Here is a 24,036-nt window from a genome sequence, read left to right as displayed (position 1 = left end):
TCCTCGTTGGGGCGATCAAGCTCCTGCATCGGGGTGGGGTGGGGGGATATCATGCAGCTTGGAGCTCCCGACCGGTCTCAACCCGACTGCGAGCTCCTTGATGTTAAGCCTGCAGGCCGAGGTTGGAGCGTCGATCCAGGCAAGGGATCGCCCGCTCGGATGTTAAGGCCACGCCCCGCGGGGGCTCAAAGTCAGTCCCAGGCAAGGCCTCCAGCTCCACGATTTTAGGCCGCAGATACGATCGGAGATACAATCCGGAACGCAATCGCATCTCCGGCAAGGTGAGAGATTGAGAAAAGTTTTCCCCCGACCCCCCCCCCCCCCCTCCCCACAAAAAACAAACCAGGGAACATTCACACAAACTTTAAAAACGTACCAAACAACAAAAAGAATTTGAAAAAGGACAGACAGACTGTAGGCGAGGCAGCCATTGTGCAGCATCCCCTGGCCTATCCCAAAGGGCCCTGTAAGGAAGTAGGCCTGGGGCAATTGAGGGAAGCGTATGGTCAGGGAGGTCGGTCGGGAAGGATGGCTGTAGTCGGATGATTCAGCTGTTATCAGGCAACTGAGTCATCCTACCACAACTAGAGAGCAGTACTGAACCTCATCGGTGACCCTCGGACTATCTGAAGAAGGGTCTCGACCCGAAACGTCACCCATTCCTTCTCTCCTGAGATGCTGCCTGACCTGCTGAGTTACTCCAGCATTTTGTGAATAAATACCTTTGATTTGTACCAGCATCTGCAGTTATTTTCTCAGACTATCTTGATCGGACTTTACTGACTTTACCTTGCACTAAACGCTATTCTCTTATCATGTATCTAAACACTGTGAACGGCTCGATTGTAATCATTTATTGCCTTTCCACTGACTGGTTAGCACGCGACAAAAGCTTTTCGCTGTACCTCGGTGCACGTGACAATATACTAAACTGAACTGAAGGTTTTTAAAATCCTTCCATCCAAAAACAAAAATACTACAGATGCAGGAAATTTGAGATTAAACAAAGAACGTTGGAAATACTCAACAGGTAAGATACAGTGGCCACTGTGAATTGCCCCCTAGCTTTTGGATAAGGGGTAGAATCTAGGGGAGGTAGAATCTGATGGCAATGTGGAGACAATAAAATGGGATTAGTGTAATCATGGGTGCCTGATGATCGGTGTGGGTTGAAGGGCCTGTGAGTGTTTGTCACTCTCCATGACTCTCCGACAACACTGCCCACCTTTCAAGAATGCGTAAGTGATTGTGATGGGTTCTGAATCATCTGCTGTTACTCCATTGATGGGATAGAGGAAGGAGGATCTTTAAGGAGATTGAGGAGATTGCTATTGAGGGCGTGCAGCGTAGGTTTACTAGGTTAATTCCCGGAATGGCGGGACTATCATATGTTGAAAGACTGGAGCGACTAAGCTTGTATACACTGGAATTTAGAAGGATGAGAGGAGATCTTATCGAAACGTATAAGATTATTAAGGGGTTGGACACGTTAGAGGCAGGAAACATGTTCCCAATGTTGGGGGAGTCCAGAACAAGAGGCCACAGTTTAAGAATAAGGGGTAGGCCATTTAGAACTGAGATGAGGAAAAACCTTTTCAGTCAGAGAGTTGTGAATCTGTGGAATTCTCTGCCTCAGAAGGCAGTGGAGGCCAATTCTCTGAATGCATTCAAGAGAGAGCTGGATAGAGCTCTTAAGGATAGCGGAGTCAGGGGGTATGGGGAGAAGGCAGGAACGGGGTACTGATTGAGAATGATCAGCCATGATCACATTGAATGGCGGTGCTGGCTCGAAGGGCAGAATGGCCTCCTCCTGCACCTATTGTCTATTGTCTGTTGTCTATTGAGATGGCTGATGGAGCTGCTGCCTCACAGCGCCCGAGCCTCTGTCCTCGGGTGCTGCCTGTGTGCAGTTTGCACCTTGTCCCTTTGACCAAGTGGGTTTGCTCCGGGTGCTCCGGTTTCCTCTCGTATTCCAAAGACGTGCGAGTTTGTGGGTTAATTGGACTCTGTAAATTGCTCTGTAAGAGTGGATGAGTAAGTGGGATAAGATTGAACTAGTGTGGACAGGTGATCGATGGTCGGTGTGGACTCAGTGGGCCAAAGGGCCTGTTTCTGCATTGCATCTCTAAATAAACTAAGCTTCCACACCTGCTTAGCCCTGTAGCTAAAGCAGCAGGCAATAGGTAGTCCCATTATCATCACCCCACGCTGATCTGTAAAGGAGGCCATTGACAGAGCACAAGGTGAATCACAACCTTGGCCCATGTGCTGGTAGATAGCTGGGCTAATCAGGGCCAGGCCCATTTAATGGAAGCGCAGATTCAGTCCAGGGGGATTTCCCACCGGGAGGTGTGGAGGATGGGCAACTATCTGGCCAGGTGTGATTGTAGACGTCGAAAACTGGCTCAAGATCAGCAGTATTTTGTTGGGTAGATGAGTGAGGTGCACGGTCTCAGAGTTATCGGACAAAACCGAGCATGTTGGTGACGTCGATGAGAAACCAGCCTTTTGGACCATTGCAGCCTGAATGCCGAAGTAGTTCTTCCTGCATGTGGTGTCCAGCCTGCCCCAATTCTACACGTGTCAGACGTGTAGGTTATACATTCGAGACACACCCAGAACTTAAATAAAGATCCAGGCCGACATTTGGGCGGCACGGTGGCGCAGCGGCAGAGTTGCTGCCTCACAGCAACAGAGACCCGGGTTCGATCCTGACTACGAATGCTGTCTGTGAGGAGTTGGTATGTTCTCCCGTGACCGTGTGGGTTTTCCCCAGGTGCTCCAGTCACCTCCCAAATTCCAAAGAGGTGCGGGTTTGTAGGTTAATTGGCTTTGGTTGGACATTGTTCCTAGTGTGCGTACTACACTAAAGTATAGGCGATCTCAACGGAGTGGTCCATCTTGATCCTCTAGTATCTTTGCTTCTGAGGTCCTATTTGTTCTCACAGAAGAGATCACGTGGAACTATTTTGGAGCTCTCTCTGGTGTCCTGGCTAAAACCGCTCACTCACTCACCAGGGAGATTCAAGGAACTGCAGATGCTGGAATCTTGAGGCAAAACGTAAAAGTGCTGGAGGAACTCAGCAGGTCAGGCAACATCTGTGGAGGGAATAGACAGTTAATGTTTTGGGGCCGGGATGCTTCTTCAGACCCGAGAAAGATCCCGACCCCGAAGCGCCATCTGTCCATCCCTCCGCAGATGCTGCCTGACCCGCTGAGTTCACTCGGTCACCACAACAGACAGTCTGAACTTTATCAGATTGCTTTCGGGAGATTTTGGGCATGTTTCCCACACGTCGAATGCCACTGCACGCAAAAGGACTTCATTAGCAACAAAATACTTTGGAAGTCCTGAACTATATAAAGGCACAGCTTCCGTCAAAATAAGATACTGTGTCCCTTTGGGGCGAAGTGTAATTTTAGTGGGGAAAGTTTTCTCAGTAGAACTTTGCCAGTTCCAACAATGCTAATGTGTTGGCATCAAAGGACTGTGTGCCTATAACAATTTACAGCTAATATTTATTATTTCCCTTCTGCTTTAATGATTTCCTCCAAATGGCAATGTTAGAGAGTGTCAATGAGATAAACCACGCAGGGTAAAGCTAATCCCTTCAGAGAGTAAGTGCAGTGTAGAGTTCCCCCTCCTCTTCATCTCGTTGACATCACGGGCAGGCAGGCAGAAAGTGCCTGACAGATCCCCTTGTTAGTCCCAGCCTCTTGCTGCTGAATGCAGATGTTGAGCTGCCGCTGGATCATAGGGGAAACAGGGTGAGCGAAGGAAATGTGTGGCCAGCAGCTTCCAGATGCTCTCCCTGCCTCCTCCTGTGACAATGGCTCGCAGTTGAGAGAGTGAGAGGCAGAGGGGGGGGGGAGAGAGAGAGAGAGAGAGAGAGAGAGAGAGAGAGAGAGAGAGAGAGAGAGAGAGAGAGAGAGAGAGAGAGAGAGAGAGAGAGAGAGAGAGAGGAGGGAGAGAGAGAGGGAGGGAGGGAGGGAGGGATGGGAGGGAGGGAGGGGAGGGGGAAGTCTCATCAAATATAGGTCGGTGACAGAGCAACTGCACAGACGTTTGGACGGTGAGCATTCCTGCACACATGGATCTGTACAGAAGTGCCTTTGTTGGATGGCTCCTGACTCTGCTGCCAGGTGAGAGATGGGGAGAGGTTTTGTGGGGAGGGCACTCTGCTGGAGAGAGGGGTACAGTCTCTCTGCCAAAACACTGCTTTGCAAGTATGAGAGTTTTGTCATGCAGCTGAAGAAAGCGACCTGAGAGGGCTTGCTAGAGAGGACTTGATAGAGTGAGAGAGAGAGAAAGAGAGAGAGAGAGAGAGAGAGACGCAAGGTTCTGATTAACCCGGCTTCCTATAGGGAAAGTTAAATGAACTCGGCCAAGTTATACATTGAAGAGGAAATGAAGAGAAAGTATAAATCAACATTCAAGATGTGGCTGAAGTTATATAATGTGAAACCCCTTGCGTGTGCGAGTCTTGCTCTCCACCTCACTGTCACTCACTGCCCTTCTCTCTATCTCTTGACAATAGTCTGTTTATTCACTTCAACTTTGAAGTGGAATAGGAATTGAAGTCAGCAAGTGAGGTTGCTGAGTAAGGAGGGGGGGGGGGGGGGACACCAGAAAATGTGTGCTGTCTCCTGTCACTTTGCAGACTTTTGTATATGTGGCTACTGGAAGACAGTTCCAGGAGGTTGGGTTATGTTATTAAAATATGAGGTTTTAGTTGGACCTCTTTAAAGCAACAGTCCCTGGCTTTCGTGTTGGGTTTTCAAACTGATCACAACTTATAAAAGCAGTACTGTTTAATCTGTCTTTTAGTTTCCTGTGGCTACATAAACACCGTGTGAAACTCTGTAAGTTTGAACACTAGCTATATTCTTTTCGATCAAACCCAGTTAAAAAAAAAATGCTTGTAGTTATACAGTGGATTTTGAGACATCACAAAGCACTTTGCAGCCAATGGAGTACCTTTGAAGTGATATCACCGTTCTTATGTGGAGAGCGCGGCAACCATTTTGGGTGGAATAAGCGTCAATGTGCAGAGACATGATATTGAACCCGATAACGTAATATGGTAATATTAATAGAGAAATGAACATTAGCCAAGATACCAGGAAAATTCTGCTGCTCGCCTGGAAACTTGTGGTGTGTTATCCTTTATTTACACTCACGAGGGCTGGCTGGACCTCAATTTAACGTTGCATCCAAAAGGGAACTTCTCTGACAAGGTAGCACTCTCTTGGTCTTCCATTGGGATAGTAGCCAGGGCTTCATGCTTGCCTTTGTCGCTATCAGGCCTGGAGGTGAGAATGTGGCTCTCTCAGCCTCTATTGAGGTCTCAGAGTGATGAAGCAGGATGCTCGAGTCCATGTGCTGAATTGGGCGATCAGATGTGTTTGAGGGGTTGCAAGGACTTTGGGAAGAGGAGGGTTCGGGACCCATCAAACTCACCACCCCTGCCCCTGTTCACTCACATTTGAACCTCTGCAGTCCACAGGGAGACAGCTTACCTTGCTGGCTTGAACAGCAGAATAAGGAAGATGACCTTGTTATATCATCACATCCATAGAGGTTATAGTGTCACAGTGAGTCATTGTCATAGAGCACAGAAACAGGCCATTCAGCCCAACTCATCCATGCTGACCAAGATCCCCCATCTATAACAGACTGAAAAAGGGTTCCGACCTGAAACGTCACCGATTCCTTTTCTCCAGAGATGCTGCCTGACCCGCTGAGTTGCTCCAGCATTTTGTGTCTATCCCCATTTAAGCTAATCCCACTTGCCCACATTTGGCCCATATCCCTCTAAATCTTTCCTATCCATGTACCTGTCCAAGTGTCTTTGGAAATGTTGTCATTATACCTGCCTCAACTACCTCCTGTAGCAGTTCATTCCATGTACCCATCACCCTCTGAGTGTAAAAGTTGCTCCTCAGGTTTGTATTAAATCTTCCCCTCGCACCTTAAACCTTTGTCCTCTGGTTCTTGATCCCCCTACCCTGGATAAAGCGGTTTGATTCCCCTAGTGTGGAATTATAGTTAATTTAAGATGCAGAAGGCCACCATTTGGGCTGGCAGTATCTAGAAGCAGTTAAAAAATTAAATGAGCAAAGCCTGATGATGACAGGACCTTCCAATAGAGCACTGCAGAAGCCCCATTTTAAAACACCGCTGAAACCTGCGACAGCTGACAACAAACCACTCCCAGCTTAGCCAACTGTCGAAGTTCTGCAGAACAATAAATGATACTTTAATACACATAATTGATTGTAAGTATGAAGCCAATCCAAAATAGTTTTACCGATAATTTTCTCCTCGCCCTTGTCTTCCTCTTTGCACTTTTGTAATCTTCATTGAAATCAATGGGGTTGAGAATATTGTGCTGGGTTTGACATGCTGCAGGATTTAAGGGACAAATCCCCAGCATCAGTATTGGGGAAACACAGCAAAACTGATCCCTGCCAGTGGCTCCATGTTGCAGCCATGTTCAGCACTCAATATCGTTTGGTGCGCAGGAACTTCCACGTTGGACTGTGCATATACTGAAATCCCTGTCATGTTGACAATCCCGGCAACTTTTGCTGTATAATAAAGGTCCCATTTTATCGAAGATGGGCACAGAAAGCTGGAGTAACTCAGCGGGACAGGCAGCATCTCTGTTGAGAAGGAATTCAGGTCGAGACCCTTCTTCAGACTGAAAGTCACGGAAAGAGGAAACGAGAGATATAGACAATGGTGTAGAGAGATAAAGAACAATGAATGAAAGATATGCAAAAAAAAGTAACGATGAGAAAGGAAACAGGCCATTATAAACTGTTTGTTGGGTGAAAACGAGAAGCTGGTATAACTTGGGTGGGGGAGGGAGAGAGAGAGAGGGAATGCCGGGGCTACTTGAAGTTAGAGAAATCAATATCATACCACTGGGCTGTAAGCTGCCCAAGCGAAATATGAGATGCTGTTCCACCAATTTGCGTTTAGCCTCACTCTGACAATGGAGGAGACCTAGGATGGAAATGTCAGTGTGGGAATGGGAAGGAGAATTAAAGTGTTTAATAACCGGGAGATCAGGTAGGTCTAGGCGGACCGAGCGAAGGTGTTCAGCGAAACAATTGCCCAGTCTATGTTTGCTCTCATTTTATCTCTGCCTTTTGCTGTTCCCGGCTGCTAACATCATCCTTGGGTCACACACACCAAAGATAGCCAAGAGTCAAGAGTGTGTTATCGTCATATGTCCCAGTCAGAACAATGAAATTCTTGCTTGCAGCAGCACAACGGAATGTGTAAACATAGCACTCTGTACGCAATATAGTAAAGTTCAGTGGATGTGTACTCTGTGTACTCAGTGTATGTGTACAGGCATACAAAGGCACGTACACACATACAGTCACATAGACAGTCACACACACAGACGGTCACGCACAGACGGTCACGCAGACGGCCACACAGACGGCCACACAGACGGTCACACAGACGGTCACACACACAGCCACACAGACGGTCACACACACAGCCACACACACAGATGGTCACACACACGGCCACACAGACGGTCACACAGACGGCCACACAGACGGTCACACAGACGGCCACACAGACGGTCACACACACGGCCACACAGACGGCCACACAGACGGTCACACACACGGCCACACAGACGGCCACACAGACGGTCACACAGACGGTCACACAGACGGTCACACAGACGGTCACACAGACGGTCACACAGACGGTCACACAGACGGTCACACAGACGGTCACACAGACGGTCACACAGACGGTCACACAGACGGTCACACAGACGGTCACACAGACGGTCACACAGACGGTCACACAGACGGCCACACACGCACACACACACACACACAACACACACACACAAAAACACACACACACACACACGCACACACACACACACACACACACACACAAAAACACACACACACACACACACACAAAAACACACACACACACACAGACACACACACACACACACACACACACACACACACACACACACACACACACACACACACACACACACACACACACACACACACACACACACACACACACACACACACACACACACACACACACACACATATAAAACCCCAAGTCTGTGTAGTTCAGAGCTTATTTGCAGGTTGTGGTGTTTAATAGCTTGATGGTTATCGGGAAGAAACAGTTCCTGGACGTGACAGTTTTCATCCCCATCAGCCAAAATTTGGACTCGGTTACAACCCAACCAAACGTTGCCACTGTGATGAACTGATGAACTGATGCCCACCGTTGCCGGGTGGTCTGCAGGCTCATGCATTAAACAATAGAATGGACCAGAGGATCGTGGCAGGAAGATTATGACATCTTTCTTTTGAAGTGTGGACTGACTCAGCGGGTCAGGCAGCATCTCTGTAGAACATGGATAGGTGATATTTTCAAGTCGGGGCTCTTCTTCATATGCATCCAGTTCTCCAGAGACGCCGCCTGACCCGGTGAGTTACTCCAGCACTTTGTGTCCTTTTGTATAAACTAACATCTGCAGTTCCTCTACCTCTCTCTGTAACAGATAGAACCATTTGCCTGGATTATCTTATATCAAACAGTGAACGGCCTGGACAAATTGGATGTGGAGAGGATCCAATCTCCTAGTACGGGTATCAGGGCTTATGGGGAGAAGGCAAGAGAATAGGGGTTGAGAGGGAAAGATAGATTAGCCATGATTAAATGGCGGAGCAGAATTGATGGGCCGAATGGCCTAATTCTGCTCTTATGACTTATGAATCTTCTACGCTCTGAGTGAGACGTGAATCCATCACCTTCTGCCTCTGAAGTGGAGATTGCCTTGTGAGAGCAGGACTTCAGGAGATGTAGCAAACAGTCTGCCAACATTCAAACTCATTTTGTTTTGAAACTTGCTTCTACCAGCACAGACATGATGGGCTGAATGGTGTCCTACTGCATCTTTAAATTAATTAAAGATGTGACAGTGCAACAAGACCATCTTCCGTTTCCGGTCTTCACCTTTTGCCCCCGGTTCCTTGTCAGCCTGAGAGGGCAATCACTGTGGCTGTGGTCTGGATGAAACGTGGTGCTGAGACTCCCATCGTGGTCTCTGCCTGCTCATGTGCATCACCCATCAGATTCCTCATTCACTGGAGAATGGTGTCTGAGACGAGTCACACGACCTGAAGTGTTTGCCAACACTTCACTGACTCAGTACTTGGCTCGATGTTGGCTCAGGCTGTCTAGCGTAGTACGATTAATTTCTCTAAGTCATATTAAGGAATGAATCAGGGGTTTGCTTCTGTATGCTTTTATGGTACAGAAGCAGGACATTCAACCCATTGTGTGCGTGCTAGCCCTTTGCCAAAACAATCCTGCACCAGTACCACTGTGACAGCCATCTGTTGCATCCCTGCCTTGAGACTTGATCTCATTAACTTTATCCTTCATAGAATGTTGTCTAGACTCGAGGGCTTGCATTATAAGGTGAGAGTGAACAGGCTGGGACAATTTATCCTGCAGCATAGAAGGCTGGGGGCTGACCTTCTGTAAAAGTTAATAAAGTTATGAGGGGCATAGATAGGGTCAGCGCATTTAATGTGGACAATAAATGCGACTCAGGTTCGATCCTGACTACGGGTGCTGTACTGTAAGGAGTTTGTACGTTCTCCCCGTGACTTGCGTGGGTTTTCTCCGAGATCTTCGGTTTCCTCCCACGCTCCAAAGACGTACAGGTATGTAGGTTAATTGGCTGGGTAAATGTAAAAATTGTCCCTAGTGTGTGTAGGATAGTGTTAATAGTGTTAGTGTGCGGGGATCACTGGGCGGCGCGGACTTGGTGGGCCGAAAAGGCCTGTTTCCGCGCTGTATATATATGATATGATATGATAATATGTATGTCCATGCAGTGCTTTTTTTTTTTTGGATGTTTATTTTATTTAATTTTTAATTTAATTAATTACAGTGCATATAACAACAACAGTAAACCCCATCCCTCCACTTCCCTACATAATCGTGAAAACAAACAAACAAACAAAAACAAACAAATAAATAAAAAAAAATAATTAAAAAAAAAACATAACTACAATGTGACAACAAAAAAAAAGCACAAAAACATGAGGCAAGGTAATTTTCACAAGTCAAATATTTCAGTATTTTCACTACTGGATTCAAAGAAGGTAGTGAGGGGATAGTTGACTGCGGTCCATCAATCTAGTTGTCTAACTTCTTAGAGGTACCATATGGTGTGCCACATCGACATGTATTATCACAAAAAATATCACTGAATAGGGTAGTCACCATCTTGTTTCCAGTGTAGGGCGGTCTAAAATTAGTGGGCATAGATTTAAGGTGAGATATAAAGGAGATCTGAGGGACAGGTTTTTCACACAGGGGGTGATGCATGAATGGATCGAGCTGCCAGAGGATATAGTTGAGGCAGATTACAATTACGCTGTTTACAAGACATTTGGACAGATGCATGGATAGGAAAGGTTTGGAGGGGTATGGGCCAAACATAGGGACATGGGATTAATGTAGATAGACATCTTGGTCAGCATGAACGAATTGATCTAAAGGGACTTATTCACAAAATGCTGGAGTAACTCAGCAGGTCAGGCAGCATCTCGGGAGAGAAGGAATGGGTGACGAGATGCTGCCTGACCTGCTGAGTTACTCCAGCATTTTGTGAATAAATCGATTTGTACCAGCATCTGCAGTTATTTTCTTATATTACGATCTAAAGGGACTGTTTCTTTGCTTTATGACTCTCTGAATGCAAAGGTCCATGCAGCATCTGCCTATGGCCAAGCATTCCATGTTCCATCAGCCCTTAGAGTGAAGGCATTTAGAGTATCGTGCTCAGTTTTGGTCACCGTGTTATAGAAAAGACGTTGTCAAGCTGGAAATGGTGCAGAGAAGGTTTACGAGGATGTTGCCAGGACTTGAGGGTCTGAGCTATAGGGAGATGTTGAGCAGGCTGGGACTCTATTCCTTGCAGCGCAGGAGGTTGAGGGGTGATCTTACAGAGGTGTACAAAATCATGAGAGGAATAGATCGGCTAAATGCAGAGTCTCTTGCCCAGAGTGAAGGTATTGGGAACCAGAGGACATGGGTTTAAGGAGAGGGTGGGGGGGGGGGGGGAAAGATTTAATAAGAACCTTTTACACAAAGGGTGGTGGGTGTATGGAACGAGCTGCCGGAAGAGGTTGTTGAGGCAGGGACTATTGCAACATTTAAGAAATAGACAGGTACATGGATAGGATAGGTTTAGCGGAATATGGGCCAAATGCAGGCAGGTGGGACTAGTGTAGATGGGACATGTTGGTCGGTGTTTCAACGCTGTAAGACTGAGGTTTGCTCAATCGATCTACGGATCACATCACCCTGAGCAAGAGGAGTGGCCTCAGCCGCAAGGTCCACACCAGGAGATCCCTGCACCCCCACTAACTCCCGGCCCTTGCCTGTCGATCCTCGGCATCTCCATTCATAGCTGGAGGTAGATGTGTCCAGTGATGAGTGGGGGAGGGGGAGGGGGAGGAGGGGGGGGGTCACGAGCGGTGCAATGTGCCAGCAGCACTCCCCTCTAACCAGCCCCTCAACAACGTCCAACGTCCACACTCACCCTCAGCTTCTGAAGCGCTGGGCTCGTGTGCTGCATCTGAAAGCGTTTACACATTGGTTGCGCGCCCTCGGGTTGCTTCCTACAAGTACATTGGTAGTCAGAGCAGTCCGTTGTGTAAATTCTCGAAGACTGAGGTGCATTTAGTAACTAGGCTGCCTGCCACTGTAAACAGAATGCTGCATTTGGCACCTATCCAAGCTCTATGTGAGAAACTACCCCCAGGGTTGGCCCACTGCGGGTCACTAATCTGACAACCTCATGGCTCCCACTTGAGGCGTGTGCACTCATCCAGTCCAGCTCACATTTTCCCAGGACACACTTTTTACAAGGCGTCAATGCAAGGGTTGCCATGCCGACACTCTACCGTATTCCCGAGCAACCTCTTCACTATGAGGAATGATGCCCAGCTGAAATCCCGGGTTTCACGTGCAGGGAAAGCTGGGCTTGGAGGCTTGGATCTCAAGTCTGGGTTCACTAAAGCATATTACAACCAATGGTGCCTTCATGAACAAAGGAAGGCCTTGTGAGGGGGATTAGTCGGGAGGGAGGAGGGCAGAAAACAATGGTGGACCTGGCGTGGGGAACCGCCATGATGGATGGGGGAGGGGGAGGGGGGAGAACAATGGTGGACCTGGCGCGGGATACTTTGTAACTTTGTCAGTGCCCTTTATGTGGCGACTATTTTCATACCTTGGGTATGCAAGCAAAGAATTTCACTGTGACTTGCCACATGTGACAGTAAGGAATTCAGTAACCTCTAGACATAATCTCTTTGTAGGTTAATTGGTTTCGATAAAAATTGTGTATGTTAGTGTTAGTGTATGGGGAGATCACTGGTCGGTACGGACTTGGTGGGCCGAAGGGCCTGTTTCCATGCAGTACCTCCAAAGTATCTAAAGTAAATCACCGCCCACCCCCAACTCGCCCAGCAACCTCCAGCGAAACCCTTCTATCTTCCTTTAAGATGCCTTTCATCTGGTGTGGCGGGACATTTGCGGGCTCCGCCGCCCCCGGTCCCGGTCACGGTCGCAGCCGTTCACGGCTCCCCGGGTTCGTGGGACCGCCCCGCTTGGTCGAGGAGTCGGAGACCGGGAGCCCGAGGAAGGGAGATGGAAGCGAGCGTCCGGTCCGGTTAGCGGGCGGGCGGCGGAGTCGGCCATGGGGTGGGCGCCGCCATCTTACCGCGGGCCTCCGGCGGCCGCCGCCATCGCCCCGCCGCGCTGCCCCTCATATAACGCGGGCGGGCAGGGCCAGGGCCAGGGCCAGGGCCAGGGCCAGGGCGACCCTGCTTCCCGGGGGCAGCACGGCCGGGTTGGAGGCGACTGGAGGCTGGGTCTCCCGGGCTGGGACAGAGGCCTCGCCGGCGCCCCGGGGAGACTGGAGCCGGCGGCCTGGGGCCTGTACCTGGGGCCCGTACCTGGGGCCCGAGGAGCAGCAGCAGCCAGCGGACAGCGCTCCCCTCCCGCCCATGGGGCTACGGACCACCGCCCGGAGAGAACCGCCCCGGTCTCGACCGTCCCCCCAAGCCGTGGGATCAGCCGCACGACTACCCCCGCCCGCCCCCACGATGTCTCCACTGTCTTGTGTGCATGCCACAAGTGCAGTCGGCAAGTCGTTGGTTCCAGCGGCTTTAGGCCTTGTCTGCCTAGCATGTGAAGCCTGGGTTCGGCAGATTGCGTGGAGGAAACCACCGGAAGGTTCAACGGGCTGGAAGACGATCCCAGCAAAGCGCCGTGGAGCGTAAACAGGGCAGAGTGAGATACGTGGGACACTTCTGACCATCCACTGCATCCTGACCTGTCCCCAGCCGTCTCCACTATGTCTTGCTGCTGGAACCCGATAGGCCGGGCCGAGAGAGTGAGGCCGACAATCTGTGCAACTCCCCCTCACTTAAATCCAAGTCAAGCGCAAGTCGTGACTTCAACCTCGACCAGCGTACAGCGGCTGGCGGGATCCCAATCAGCGGTCGAAATAATAAGATGGAAAGTGAAGTCATGGTCATCTTCGAACCCGAAGGACGAACAACAACAACAACATCAACATCTGTTATGTTATCGCAACGAATAGTTTGTTGTCAGAGTTGGGGATAATTGTTACATTCAATGTTTCTATGAATATGAGTGTTGGTGAGAACCTCGAGGGTCACTTTCTTCCCCCCCCACCATTCTCCCCAGCCTGGATTTAGGCACACTGCCCAGAAGTAATGTTATTGTGTCGTGCGACTTTCCTTTAAACTGAGTGCAAATGGGATGAAATCTTTGCCGATAAACACTTTGCATGCTGGGGATGAATTATAATGAGACCTTGACTGGCTGGGCAAAAATACAAAACTATTCAGTCTAATGTGAAAGGGATGTGGTGTAGAGACTGCGATTGGGATATTTACTAAAAGTACTGTTGGCAGCTTGCTACATCTTATTCCAACTGTCCATTCCAACTGTTGAAATGTCCATAGCAGCCTTGGAAGTAAGAGGTGTAGAAAGATGCTGGTACATTCCGAAGATAGACCAAAATATGAGGTGCTGTTCCTCCATTTTGCGTCCACACATTTTGCTTGGGCGGTTTACAACGCAGCGGTATGAACATTGATTTCTCTAATTTCAAGTAACCCCTACATTCCCTGCCTCCACACTCTCCCCCACCCTAGTTGTCCTACTAGTTCCACTGTTCGCATCCTGGTATCCCTTCGTTATCACCTCTTTTCCAGACACCAATGGGCCATTATGGGCTCCACCTCTTCTTGGTCATCTGTTGCCGGGCCTGCTCTGTTCTGGCCTTTTCGTACCTCCAGTTCCCTCCCCTCTACTTTCAGTCTGAATAGGGACCCCAACCCGACACGTCACGTATCCTTTTTCTGCAGAGATGCTGCCTGACCCACTGAGTTACTTTGTGTATATCCTTGGAAGCAAGAGGCCCTGATTGAGTCTGCCTTTCCATGCCTCACAAAGAGGTGAACTTGATATTGATGAGCTATTCAATATGACTGCTTCATTCGTGGGGTGGGTGGGGAAGTGTGTTGTTAGTAGGGAATATCTTAGCATCAGTGAGACAAGCCTCTCATCTTACAATGGCACAGGGGAAGTCATCCATTCACCCCATTTCTTCTCTGCCTCTCCCTGTTCATCTGTAACCCATTCTCCTTCACGCATGTCCATCAACTCCCTTTTGGAAGTGACCTATAGAATGGGGTAACTTCCAGAAGCCAATTCACACACCCGCTTATCTTTGGGACGCAATATCTTGGAGAAAGTGTAGACATTCATATGGACAGCATGCAAACTCTACACAGAGATCCCAAGGTCAGGATTGAACCCAACCTTCCGGGAGCAACTATTCCACAACAACATCCGAATAGGGAAGTCCACGTTGTTCCACATTAACCCTCTTTGGTTTAAACCAGCATCTGCAGTTCTTTCCTAAACTGAAGAAGGGTTTCGACCGGAAACGTCACCCATTCCTTCTCTCCAGAGATGCTGCCTGTCCCGTGGAGTTACTCCAGCATTCTGTGTCGTCCTTCCTACTCACAAATCCACCTTGTTTGTCTTTCTGTAAGGCCTCCCGAACCAGTGAATCTCCTGAGGTGCTTCACCGCGTGACTTTGTGTCATAGAGTCAGAGCAATAACCTAGTCCTTACCATCAGCACGAAGAAAGAGTTGGCTGATGACTTAAAAGGGCCCTGGTCCCTTCACACTAATACTGTGAACAGTAAAGTACATCAGCATGTTTACTTTCTTCGGTGTTTGAAACGATTTGACCTGTCCACAATGATTCTCCCAAACTTCTACAGGTGCGCTATCGAAAGTATTTTGATAGGATGCACCTCGCTCGGCCTGAGTTAGCATCTGCTCTCCTCTCGACCGCATGAACCTGCAGAGAGTGCTGAACCCAGTCCAGCACAGGTGCGTCACTTCCTTCCATCCAGTCCACCTTCATGGTGTGTACCAGCATCTGGAAGGCTGGAAGTGTCGTCAAAGATGCTGGTGACCTTGGCCATTCCCTTTACTCTCTTCCATCTTCTGGGAGAAGATTCAGGAGCAAAAAAAACCCAGATGTCCAGACGTAAGGACAGCTTCTTCCCAACGTCTGTTTAGACTCTTGAAACAATTGCCACTCACGCTTTGGAGGTGCACTCTTACTCTTAACTCCCCTTCATTCGGTTATCCTGCTATTGCAGTTTCTTTTCGTTGTATTATTTCAGATTGCACCACAATTTTTGCCCATTCTGTCTGCTTTGCATTTGTTCTTTGCACATATTGTATTGATTGTTTATTCTGAGTTTCATGCGAACTTGGAAATTGCATCGTACCCTGCTGTGGTGGACGATTATGTTAACCTTTATGTAGTTGTGTGTCTTGTTGCTTTTTTTAGTATGGCTGTATGGTCATTCGAGTTTCATTGTACCTTGATTAGTACACGTGACAATAAACTGACCTCTGCCCCTTTGAACACGTGCACTGCCTAGGTGAGGCCTGCCGTATGGTTTTACCGGGTTGTACGCAAAGCATTTCACTGTACCAAGGTACACGTGAAAACAAAGTATCATTGAATCATTGAATCAGCATCAATGGTGCCAAAGTAGAAATGGTCAGGAGCTTCTGGTTCCAAGGTGTAAGCGTGACCAACAATTGTCCTGGTCCAACCACTTTGAAGCTAGGCCCAAAAACGCACGCCAGTGACTCTATTTCCTCAAGAGCCTAAGCAAGTTCAGCATGTCTTCAACAACTCTCACCAACTTCTGCAGATGCACTGTAGAAACCATCATATTGGTCGCATCACAGCTTGATTTGGGAACGGCACTGTCTAAGACCCGAAGAATACTCCGAGAGTCGGGATGTGGTCCAGCCCATCACACAGGCCAGACCAGCGTCCCGGTCATCGACACCATCCAACAATCCCTCAGAAATGCAGTCAATATAATCAGTGACCTTTTTCACCTTGGTTCCTCCTTCTTCTCCACTCTCCCATCGGCGGAGACACAAAAGAATGAAAGCAGAGACCACCAGATGCAAGAACAGCCTCTTCCCCTCTTTTATCAGACTAATGAATGGGCCTTCCATAAACTGGGGTGTCGACACAATTTTCCAACCTACCTTTTGCAAATATTGGAGTGTTGTAATGCTGCAATTTCTAGATTTTTAAAGATTTTTTAGATTTAGGGATACAGCGTGGAAACAGGCCCTTTGGCCCACCGAGTCCGTGCCGCCCAGCGATCCCCGCACATTAACACTATCCTACACACACTAGGGACAATTATTTATTTTTTACATTTGCACAGACAATTAACCTACATACCTGTGTGTCTTTGGAGTGTGGGAGGAAACCGAAGATCTCGGAGAAAACCCACACAGGTCACGGGGAGAACGTACAAACTCCATACAGACGGCGCCTGTAGTCAGGATCGAACCTCAGTCTCCGGCGCTGCATTCGCTGTGAGGCAGCAACTCTACCGTTGCGCCACCGTGCTGCCCGGTTGTAAACTGACTGTCTTGAGAGAATTGGCAATGTCCCAAAGGCCTGTGGCCTCTTTCTACTTTGCATTGGTCCGTGCTTCCATGGGACCTGAGGCAACCAATGCCAAATTAAGGGCAGTTGTGGCCATGAGGAATTGCCACACAACGCAGAGGTGCACAATATTTGTGTCGATTGCAGTAGATTTCCAACTCTTCCAGTTAACATAAATGTTGACATTTTTAGCAATGCACTGACCAGAGTGTGCCCTACACATAGAGAATTACTACCAAGAAGATGTCATAGACTGAGCGGGAAGATTGTCTGAGGCGTTCATTTTGACTGGCTACAGCTCTTCTGATTCCAGGAGGTGCAATTCCAGAGAGTGGGTAGATGTTGTCAGTCTTGATAGGTTTCAGGCATCCACTGATGCAGCAGCAGCTTGTGTTTAGCACAGGATCAATCTTCCTTGCATGAGCTGAGCACTCCCACACTGTGCAGGTATACTCGGCAGTGGAGAAGTAGAGAGCCAGATCTGTTGATCGAATGGTTTTAGGATTTGCTCCCCATTGTGAGGTGCTCAGCTTGCTAAGAAGAGCATTTCTGGAACTGACTTTTCCTTTAAGCTTGGTGATATGTGCTTTGTAGGTCAGAGATGGATCAAGAGTCACACTGAGATATACTGGACTCTCTCAGTGCTCCAATCTGACTCCATTCCCTATGACCTTCAACCTTCGATATGCGTACTTGTTCTTCAAGTGGAAGGTGCAGACTTGGGTTTTAGATGGATTGGCTCTCAGGTGATTCTCTTTGTAGTGTGAGGACAGGTTAACTAAAGCCTCACACAGAGTAGCTTCTGCCTCAAGGAAGTCAGCACTTTGGGTTGTAATACACAGGCCATCTGCACAAATGAAACTCCTGGTGTTGGGATGGATAGGATCGCGGGGCTTGGGTCGGCCTGCCGCGGACTTTTCACTGTCCGGCGCGGCCTGAAATAGGCCGCGGGATTTTTTCTGCCCGGCGGGGGCTGCAATGTCGGGAGCCCCGACCTACCCGACGTGCAGCGGCAGCGTCTTCGCCCGCCCCGGATCGCGGGGCTTGGATCGGCCCGCTGTGGACCTTTCACCGTTCGGCGCGACCTGGAACGTGGCAACTTCAACAGCCTGACCGTGGGAGAAGATGGCAGGGGAAGAGAAGACATTCTGGCCTTCCATCACAGTGAGGAGGTGACTGGAGGAGACTCACTGTGATGGATGTTTCTTTTTGTTTGATTGTGTGTGTTATTGCTTATTTTTATTGCTCTTGTTGTTGGACTGTGGGTAATCTTTCATTTCACTGCACAATTATGTGTATGTGACAAATAAACTTGACTTGACTTGACTTGATGGTGGTTAACATGGATATTGAACAAGGTGGGTGCCAGGACACTTCCTTGAGGGAGGCCGTATTTCTGCTTGCGCCAGCGACTTTTCGTTCCTGACAGCTCGACAACGAAGCATCTGTTTTCGACCAGGGTCTTCACCAGGTTGGTTAGTTGCAAGTTGTGTGTCAAATTAAGTACTTTGTGTCGCAGTCGGCAATGGTTTACTGTATCATAAGCGGCTGAAAGGTCTACAAAAACAGTGCCTGTGATAACACCTTCCTGAAAGCCATCCTCTATGTGTTGGGTGAGATTGAGAAGCTGACCTGTGCAGGACTTCCCAGGCTGGAACACTGCCTGTTCCTTTATTAGGGATGGCTCTATCACCTGGCTGAGGCGAGTCAAGCAGCTTGTAGGTGTGGCAAAGAAGTGATATTGGCCTGTAGCTCTGTTGCTGAAGGATCTTTGCCTGGCTTCAGCAATGCTAGGATACGTGGGCAACGCCAGATCTTTGTGATGTGACATCTCTCCATGCAGGTGTTAAACATGGCCAGCAACCAATGTTTTACAGTTGGTCCAAGGTGCTTGATCTGTTCAGTCATGATGTTATCCAGACCTGCAGCTTTACCTAGTTTGGCTGTGCAGATAGCAGTATCTAGTTCTGTCATTGTGAAAGGCTGACTCAGCTGTGGGTTATCAGAGTTACCTTCATAGCACCGCTGGGGTTTCTGCTTTGTCACTGGTGAGCCAGTTTTGCTATTCAGTAGGTAATTGGTGTGCTACTTGATTAGCAGTAGGCCGGTCAGTATGGAGTGACTTAGTCTTCTTTGGGTCCTTGTTAATCCGATTGAGAGTGGCCCAAGCCTTCTTGCAGCTGGGTGTCATATCCACGGATTCAATCAGACCCTGCCACGACTTGCACCGATCAGATGCACTAGCTGCAGTAAGAGCTTCCCCGGTGGCTATAGTATCAGCAGAAAAGGGGTCGGCTTCATACTTCTCTTTGTATAAGGCATATATGGCAGCAGAATCTGGGGAAAGGCCAGGTACATATTCCATTCGGCAGCCTTCCATACTCTTCCATACGTCGACTTCCATACTCTTAGCACGAATTGGTCATATGCTTCAGGTGTAGACTCCAAATCACTAATCTGGTGTAGACTCCAAATCTCCGAATCCCCTACGGTCAAGCAAAGCCCTGCCAGTCCGCCTTTTTGTAGTTGAGGTGCCTTTGTAGGGAGGGGTGTTATCTCAGGTTGGACAACAGCTTGAAGTTCGATCCCTATTGGGCGATGTTGGGAATGGGATCTAGGACAAGTTTGGATAACCGTGGATAACCTTGCGCGGTCTCAACAGATTGCAGACAGGCATGGGGAGGAGCAAACCGAACGTGCTGAAGTGGGGATACATTGAAGATGCGGCAGACTGCGAGTGCGGACGGGGCCTCCAGACTATGGAACATCTCCTGAGCTGTGACACGCTGCATGACACACGCACTGTAAAGGATCTTGCAGAGGCCAACCACGTGGCACTAAAATTTGCTCACTGTTGGCAAACAGCTGTGTGATGACACGAATAAATAAAAAAGTGGGAAGATTAACAGCCGAGTATTCAAAGAATTTTAAACAGAATCAAAAAGAGTGTTAGGGCGGAATTAAATCACATTTACAACACTCAAATGACAAATCAAAAAACCCTCAATCATAACTTTGTTATAAAGCTACATACTGCACTCTGGTATTTTTCTCCTTGCGCTACCTGTTGTACGTGTGTGTGGCTCGCTTGTACACAGGTGTAGTTTGGTTTGACTGGTTGCATAATCAGTGCGTATTTTGTTACTGGTATTAGTTTATTATTGTCATGTATACCGAGTTACAGTGAGTGCATGCAAATGAGAGTTTTTATTTGTCAGATGGTATACATGACAATAACAAATCACTACCAGTACCAATCGAAGGTATTTATTCACAAAATGCTGGAGTAACTCAGCAGGCCTGACCCTGCAGCCAATCCGTCTCTTGCTCCCACGGGGCCATCTGATGAAGCCCCAGTCCACGCTGATGGGCTGCCCGGCCGGCTCTGACACGTTCATACCCTCCATGGCCTCCTGAGCCTCCTTGTAGCCTAGGTCTCGTACTCCACCAGAGCGTCGCCCTTGAGGTGGCCGGTGAGCCGGGCCAGGTTGAGCTGCAGGTTCTTGATCTCACCGCACTCGGCAAACTCGGCGTGGATGTCCTTCCTCCTCGGGGGCTTCCTCGTGGACCCCTTCCTCTTCTTCGCCTTCTCCTTCAGTTTGTGGATACTTTCATCGCCCTCGTCATCCATGGCGAAGTCCTTTTGCCCGCCTCATGGAGGTCCGGCAGAAGACGGGTGACGTTTCGGGTTGAGACCCTTCGGAAGGGTCTCGACACGAAATGTCACCCATTCCTTCTCTCCCGAGATGCTGCATGACCCGCTGAGTTACTTTGTGTCCACCTCCGGAGAGAGTAGGCCCAGGCTATGCCTAACGGAGGTTGCGTAGCAACCCGCCTTCCGGCCCGGGCGGCCGCCATTGGTAGAGCGGGAGCATGTGGCCGCTGGCTGGCTGAGGTCACGTGGGGCGCGGGGCGGTGACGTCACCTTGTCCCGTATTTGGGAGTGGGGAAGTTGGCAACCCTAGTTACAGGCCCCGCACTAGATTAATCCGGCCCTGCATGTGTGTGTGTGTTTCTGTGCGCATGTGTGCGTGTGTGTATGTTTTCGTGTGTGAGCGCGTGTATCTGTGTGTGTGCGCGTGTGTATTTTTGTGTATGAGCTCGTGTGTGCATGTGTGTGTGTGCGCACGTGTGCGTTTGTGTGTGGGTGCGCATGTATACACCTCGGTTTTCCATGTGTGCGTGTGTGTGGGTGACTGTGTGAATGTGCTACTGTTTTCCCCGTGTGTCTGTGGATCTTGCTCTCACTTTGTGTGTCTTTCTATCACTTTTTTCTTATTTGTGTCTTTTGTCTCTCGCTCTCTCCGTAAATGTATGTGTGTGTATGTGTGTGTGTGTCTCTCTCTATATCTGTTTCTGTTCCAAAATATGAATCCGTATGTTTGTCTCCAATTTTGTGTGTGAGTGTGTCTCTTTGTGTTTCCCCAGGTATATCTGTGTGTGTTTATCTGTGTCTGTGTGTGTGTGTGTGTGTGTGTGTGTATGCGTGTGGGCGTACGCACGTGTGTACGCATGTGTGTACGTGTGCGTGTAAGTCTAAGATACACGGCATAATTTCTCTCGATTGATCAAACTCGTCAGTGTCCTCAGAAATTAATTAGCAGCCACCTCAGGAGCTGATAATTAGCCAGCAGCAAACGTGAATGGAGTGGATTCTAAGTCCTAGGAATGTGATGGTATGTTTGAAGGTTTTATTATTTGTCATTTGAGTGTTGTAAATGTGATTTAATTCCTCCCTAACACTCTTCTTATTCTGTTTAAAATTCTTCGAATACTCGGCTGTTAACCTTCCCGCTCAGTCTATGACATCTTCTTGGTAGTAATTCTCTATGTGTAGGGCACACTCTGGTCAGTGCATTGCTAAAAATGTCAACATTTATGTTAACTGGAAGAGTAGGAAATCTACTGCATTCGACACAAAATCTGCGTTGTGTGGCAATTCCTCATGGCCACAACTGCCCTTAATTTGGCATTGGTTGTCTGAGGTCCCGTGGAAGCATGGACCAATGCAAAGTAGAAAGAGGCCACAGGCCTTTGGGACATTGCCAATCGTCTCAAAACAGTCAGTCTCTTTCCAACTCCTGCAATCCTCCTTTCCAAATATTCTTCACTATTGAATCGTCTCATGACGCTTTCAGGCAGTGTGGCGAAGTGGTTTCCCCTTGTGTTTCTGCTGCTTCTTTATTTTTGCCAGGGATCTTAACTGAATGCTCTCTGGTGCTCCCTCCTTCAGTCATTGCCTTTTTCCTCTCAATCTACTTACGTTTCTGGTGCTCCTAGGGCAGCACAATAGAACAGCGGTAGGTTGCTACTTTACAGGTCCAGAGACCCGGGTTCGATCCTGATTACGGGTGCTGTCTGCACGGGGTTTATACATTCTCCCTGTGACCACGTCGTTTTTTTCCAGGTGCGCTGCTTTTCTCCCACACTTCAAAGATGTGTGGGTTTGTAGGTTAATTGGCTCCTGTAAAATTGCCCCCAGTGTGTAGGATGGAACTAGTGCATGGGGTGATCGCAGGTAGGCGTGGACTCAGGGCACTAGTGCATGGGGTGATCGCAGGTAGGCGTGGACTCGGGGAACTAGTGTATGGGGTGATCGCAGGTAGGCGTGGACTCAGGGAACTAGTGTATGGGGTGATCGCAGGTAGGCGTGGACTCAGTGGGCCGAAGACCCTGTTTCCGCACAGTATAGCTAGATAGAGCTCTTAAGGATAGCGGAGTTGGGGGGTATGGGGAGAAGGCAGGAACGAGGTACTGATTGAGAATGATCAGCCATGATCACATTGAATGGCGGTGCTGGCTCGAAGGGCCGAATGGCCTTCTCCTGCACCTATTTTCTATTGTCTATTGGTATCTCTAAAATCTAAGCTAAACTCAAAGATTGGTGTTGAAGAGCAGTATTGGGTGGAAGAACTGGTGTGAGGAAAAGCTAGTTCTTGTATCATACAGACCCAGCCTGATGCGGAATCAGATACTGACTCTGAGAGACCAACATTACCTCAGAGGGAGCTCGGATGGATGAACCATGTGGTAAGCTATATTGGACACAGACATTGGCTAAATGGCTTCATAACGAGAGGAAATAATGCAAAAGTGGATTTGGAATGTACAAAAAAGAAAGGGAAATATAATCAACTCACAGAATGAGGGAAACAGGAGAGCCCTGGAGATGGATGACCAGCTTCAGTAAAGTGATCGCACTGTGCAATTCAGTAGAGTTGGCAAGGCACTGCGCTGTGGTGTGGAGATTTGTTTTTTCTAGTTTACATTTGGATTGGAGTGCTGTTTATTTGGCCGGACTCACTACTTCAGTTAGCTCGGCACATTTGTGGCGATCTGGCTCCCGCTCCCAAAAGAAACGAGAAAATTGCTTTACCTTAACCCTGTCAGGTCGGATCAACAAGCATTCCATTGAGGCGCGAAGGAATCAGCTTTTACACAAGCCACCTTTTCTCTTTAACTGAACTGACAGCTTCTTAATGGAAGAGAGGGGGGAAGGCAGGCAGCCAGGAGATGCATGGATGGTGGAAGGTAGGATTAAGCAATGGTGCAGGATTGCCAACTGAATAAGCTTGCATTCCTTTAAGCTGGAGAACTGCTGTCAGTAAATGTATAGCTCCTATTCCACCCTTTCTTCTTTGGCCATCGCAATGAATACAGACCCAAACCCAAATCCTACCGCAACAAACGTTGGCACAGTTGCCTAGCGGTAGAGCTGCTGTCTTACAGCGCCAGAGATCCAGGTTCGATTCCAACTACGAGTGCTATCTTTGTATGTCGTTTCTGTGACGGCCTGGGTTTTCTCCGGATGCTCCGGTTTCCCCCCACATTCCAAAGACGTACAGGTTTGTACGTTAACTACCTTCGGTAAAGTTGCAAGTTGTCCCTAGTGTGTAG

The 24,036-nt window shown here is 48.6% G+C and overlaps 1 protein-coding gene across 1 annotated transcript in view; it reads left to right on the top strand.

The window, feature by feature from the left end:
• Positions 1–4,079: 4,079 nt before the first annotated feature.
• The window catches only part of LOC144609069 (integrin alpha-11-like), a 159,898-nt gene continuing 139,941 nt past the window's right edge, over positions 4,080–24,036 (top strand). Inside the window, exon 1 of the mRNA XM_078427415.1 lies at positions 4,080–4,143. Within this exon, the coding sequence (XP_078283541.1) occupies positions 4,092–4,143 (52 nt within the window). The 5' untranslated portion in view covers positions 4,080–4,091. The remainder of the gene's footprint in view (positions 4,144–24,036) is intronic.

This window comes from Rhinoraja longicauda, chromosome 33 (genome assembly GCF_053455715.1).
Source record: "Rhinoraja longicauda isolate Sanriku21f chromosome 33, sRhiLon1.1, whole genome shotgun sequence".
NCBI lineage: Eukaryota > Metazoa > Chordata > Chondrichthyes > Rajiformes > Arhynchobatidae > Rhinoraja > Rhinoraja longicauda.
Note: the sequence above shows the minus strand (reverse complement) of the source record. Positions and strands in the feature narration are given on the sequence as shown.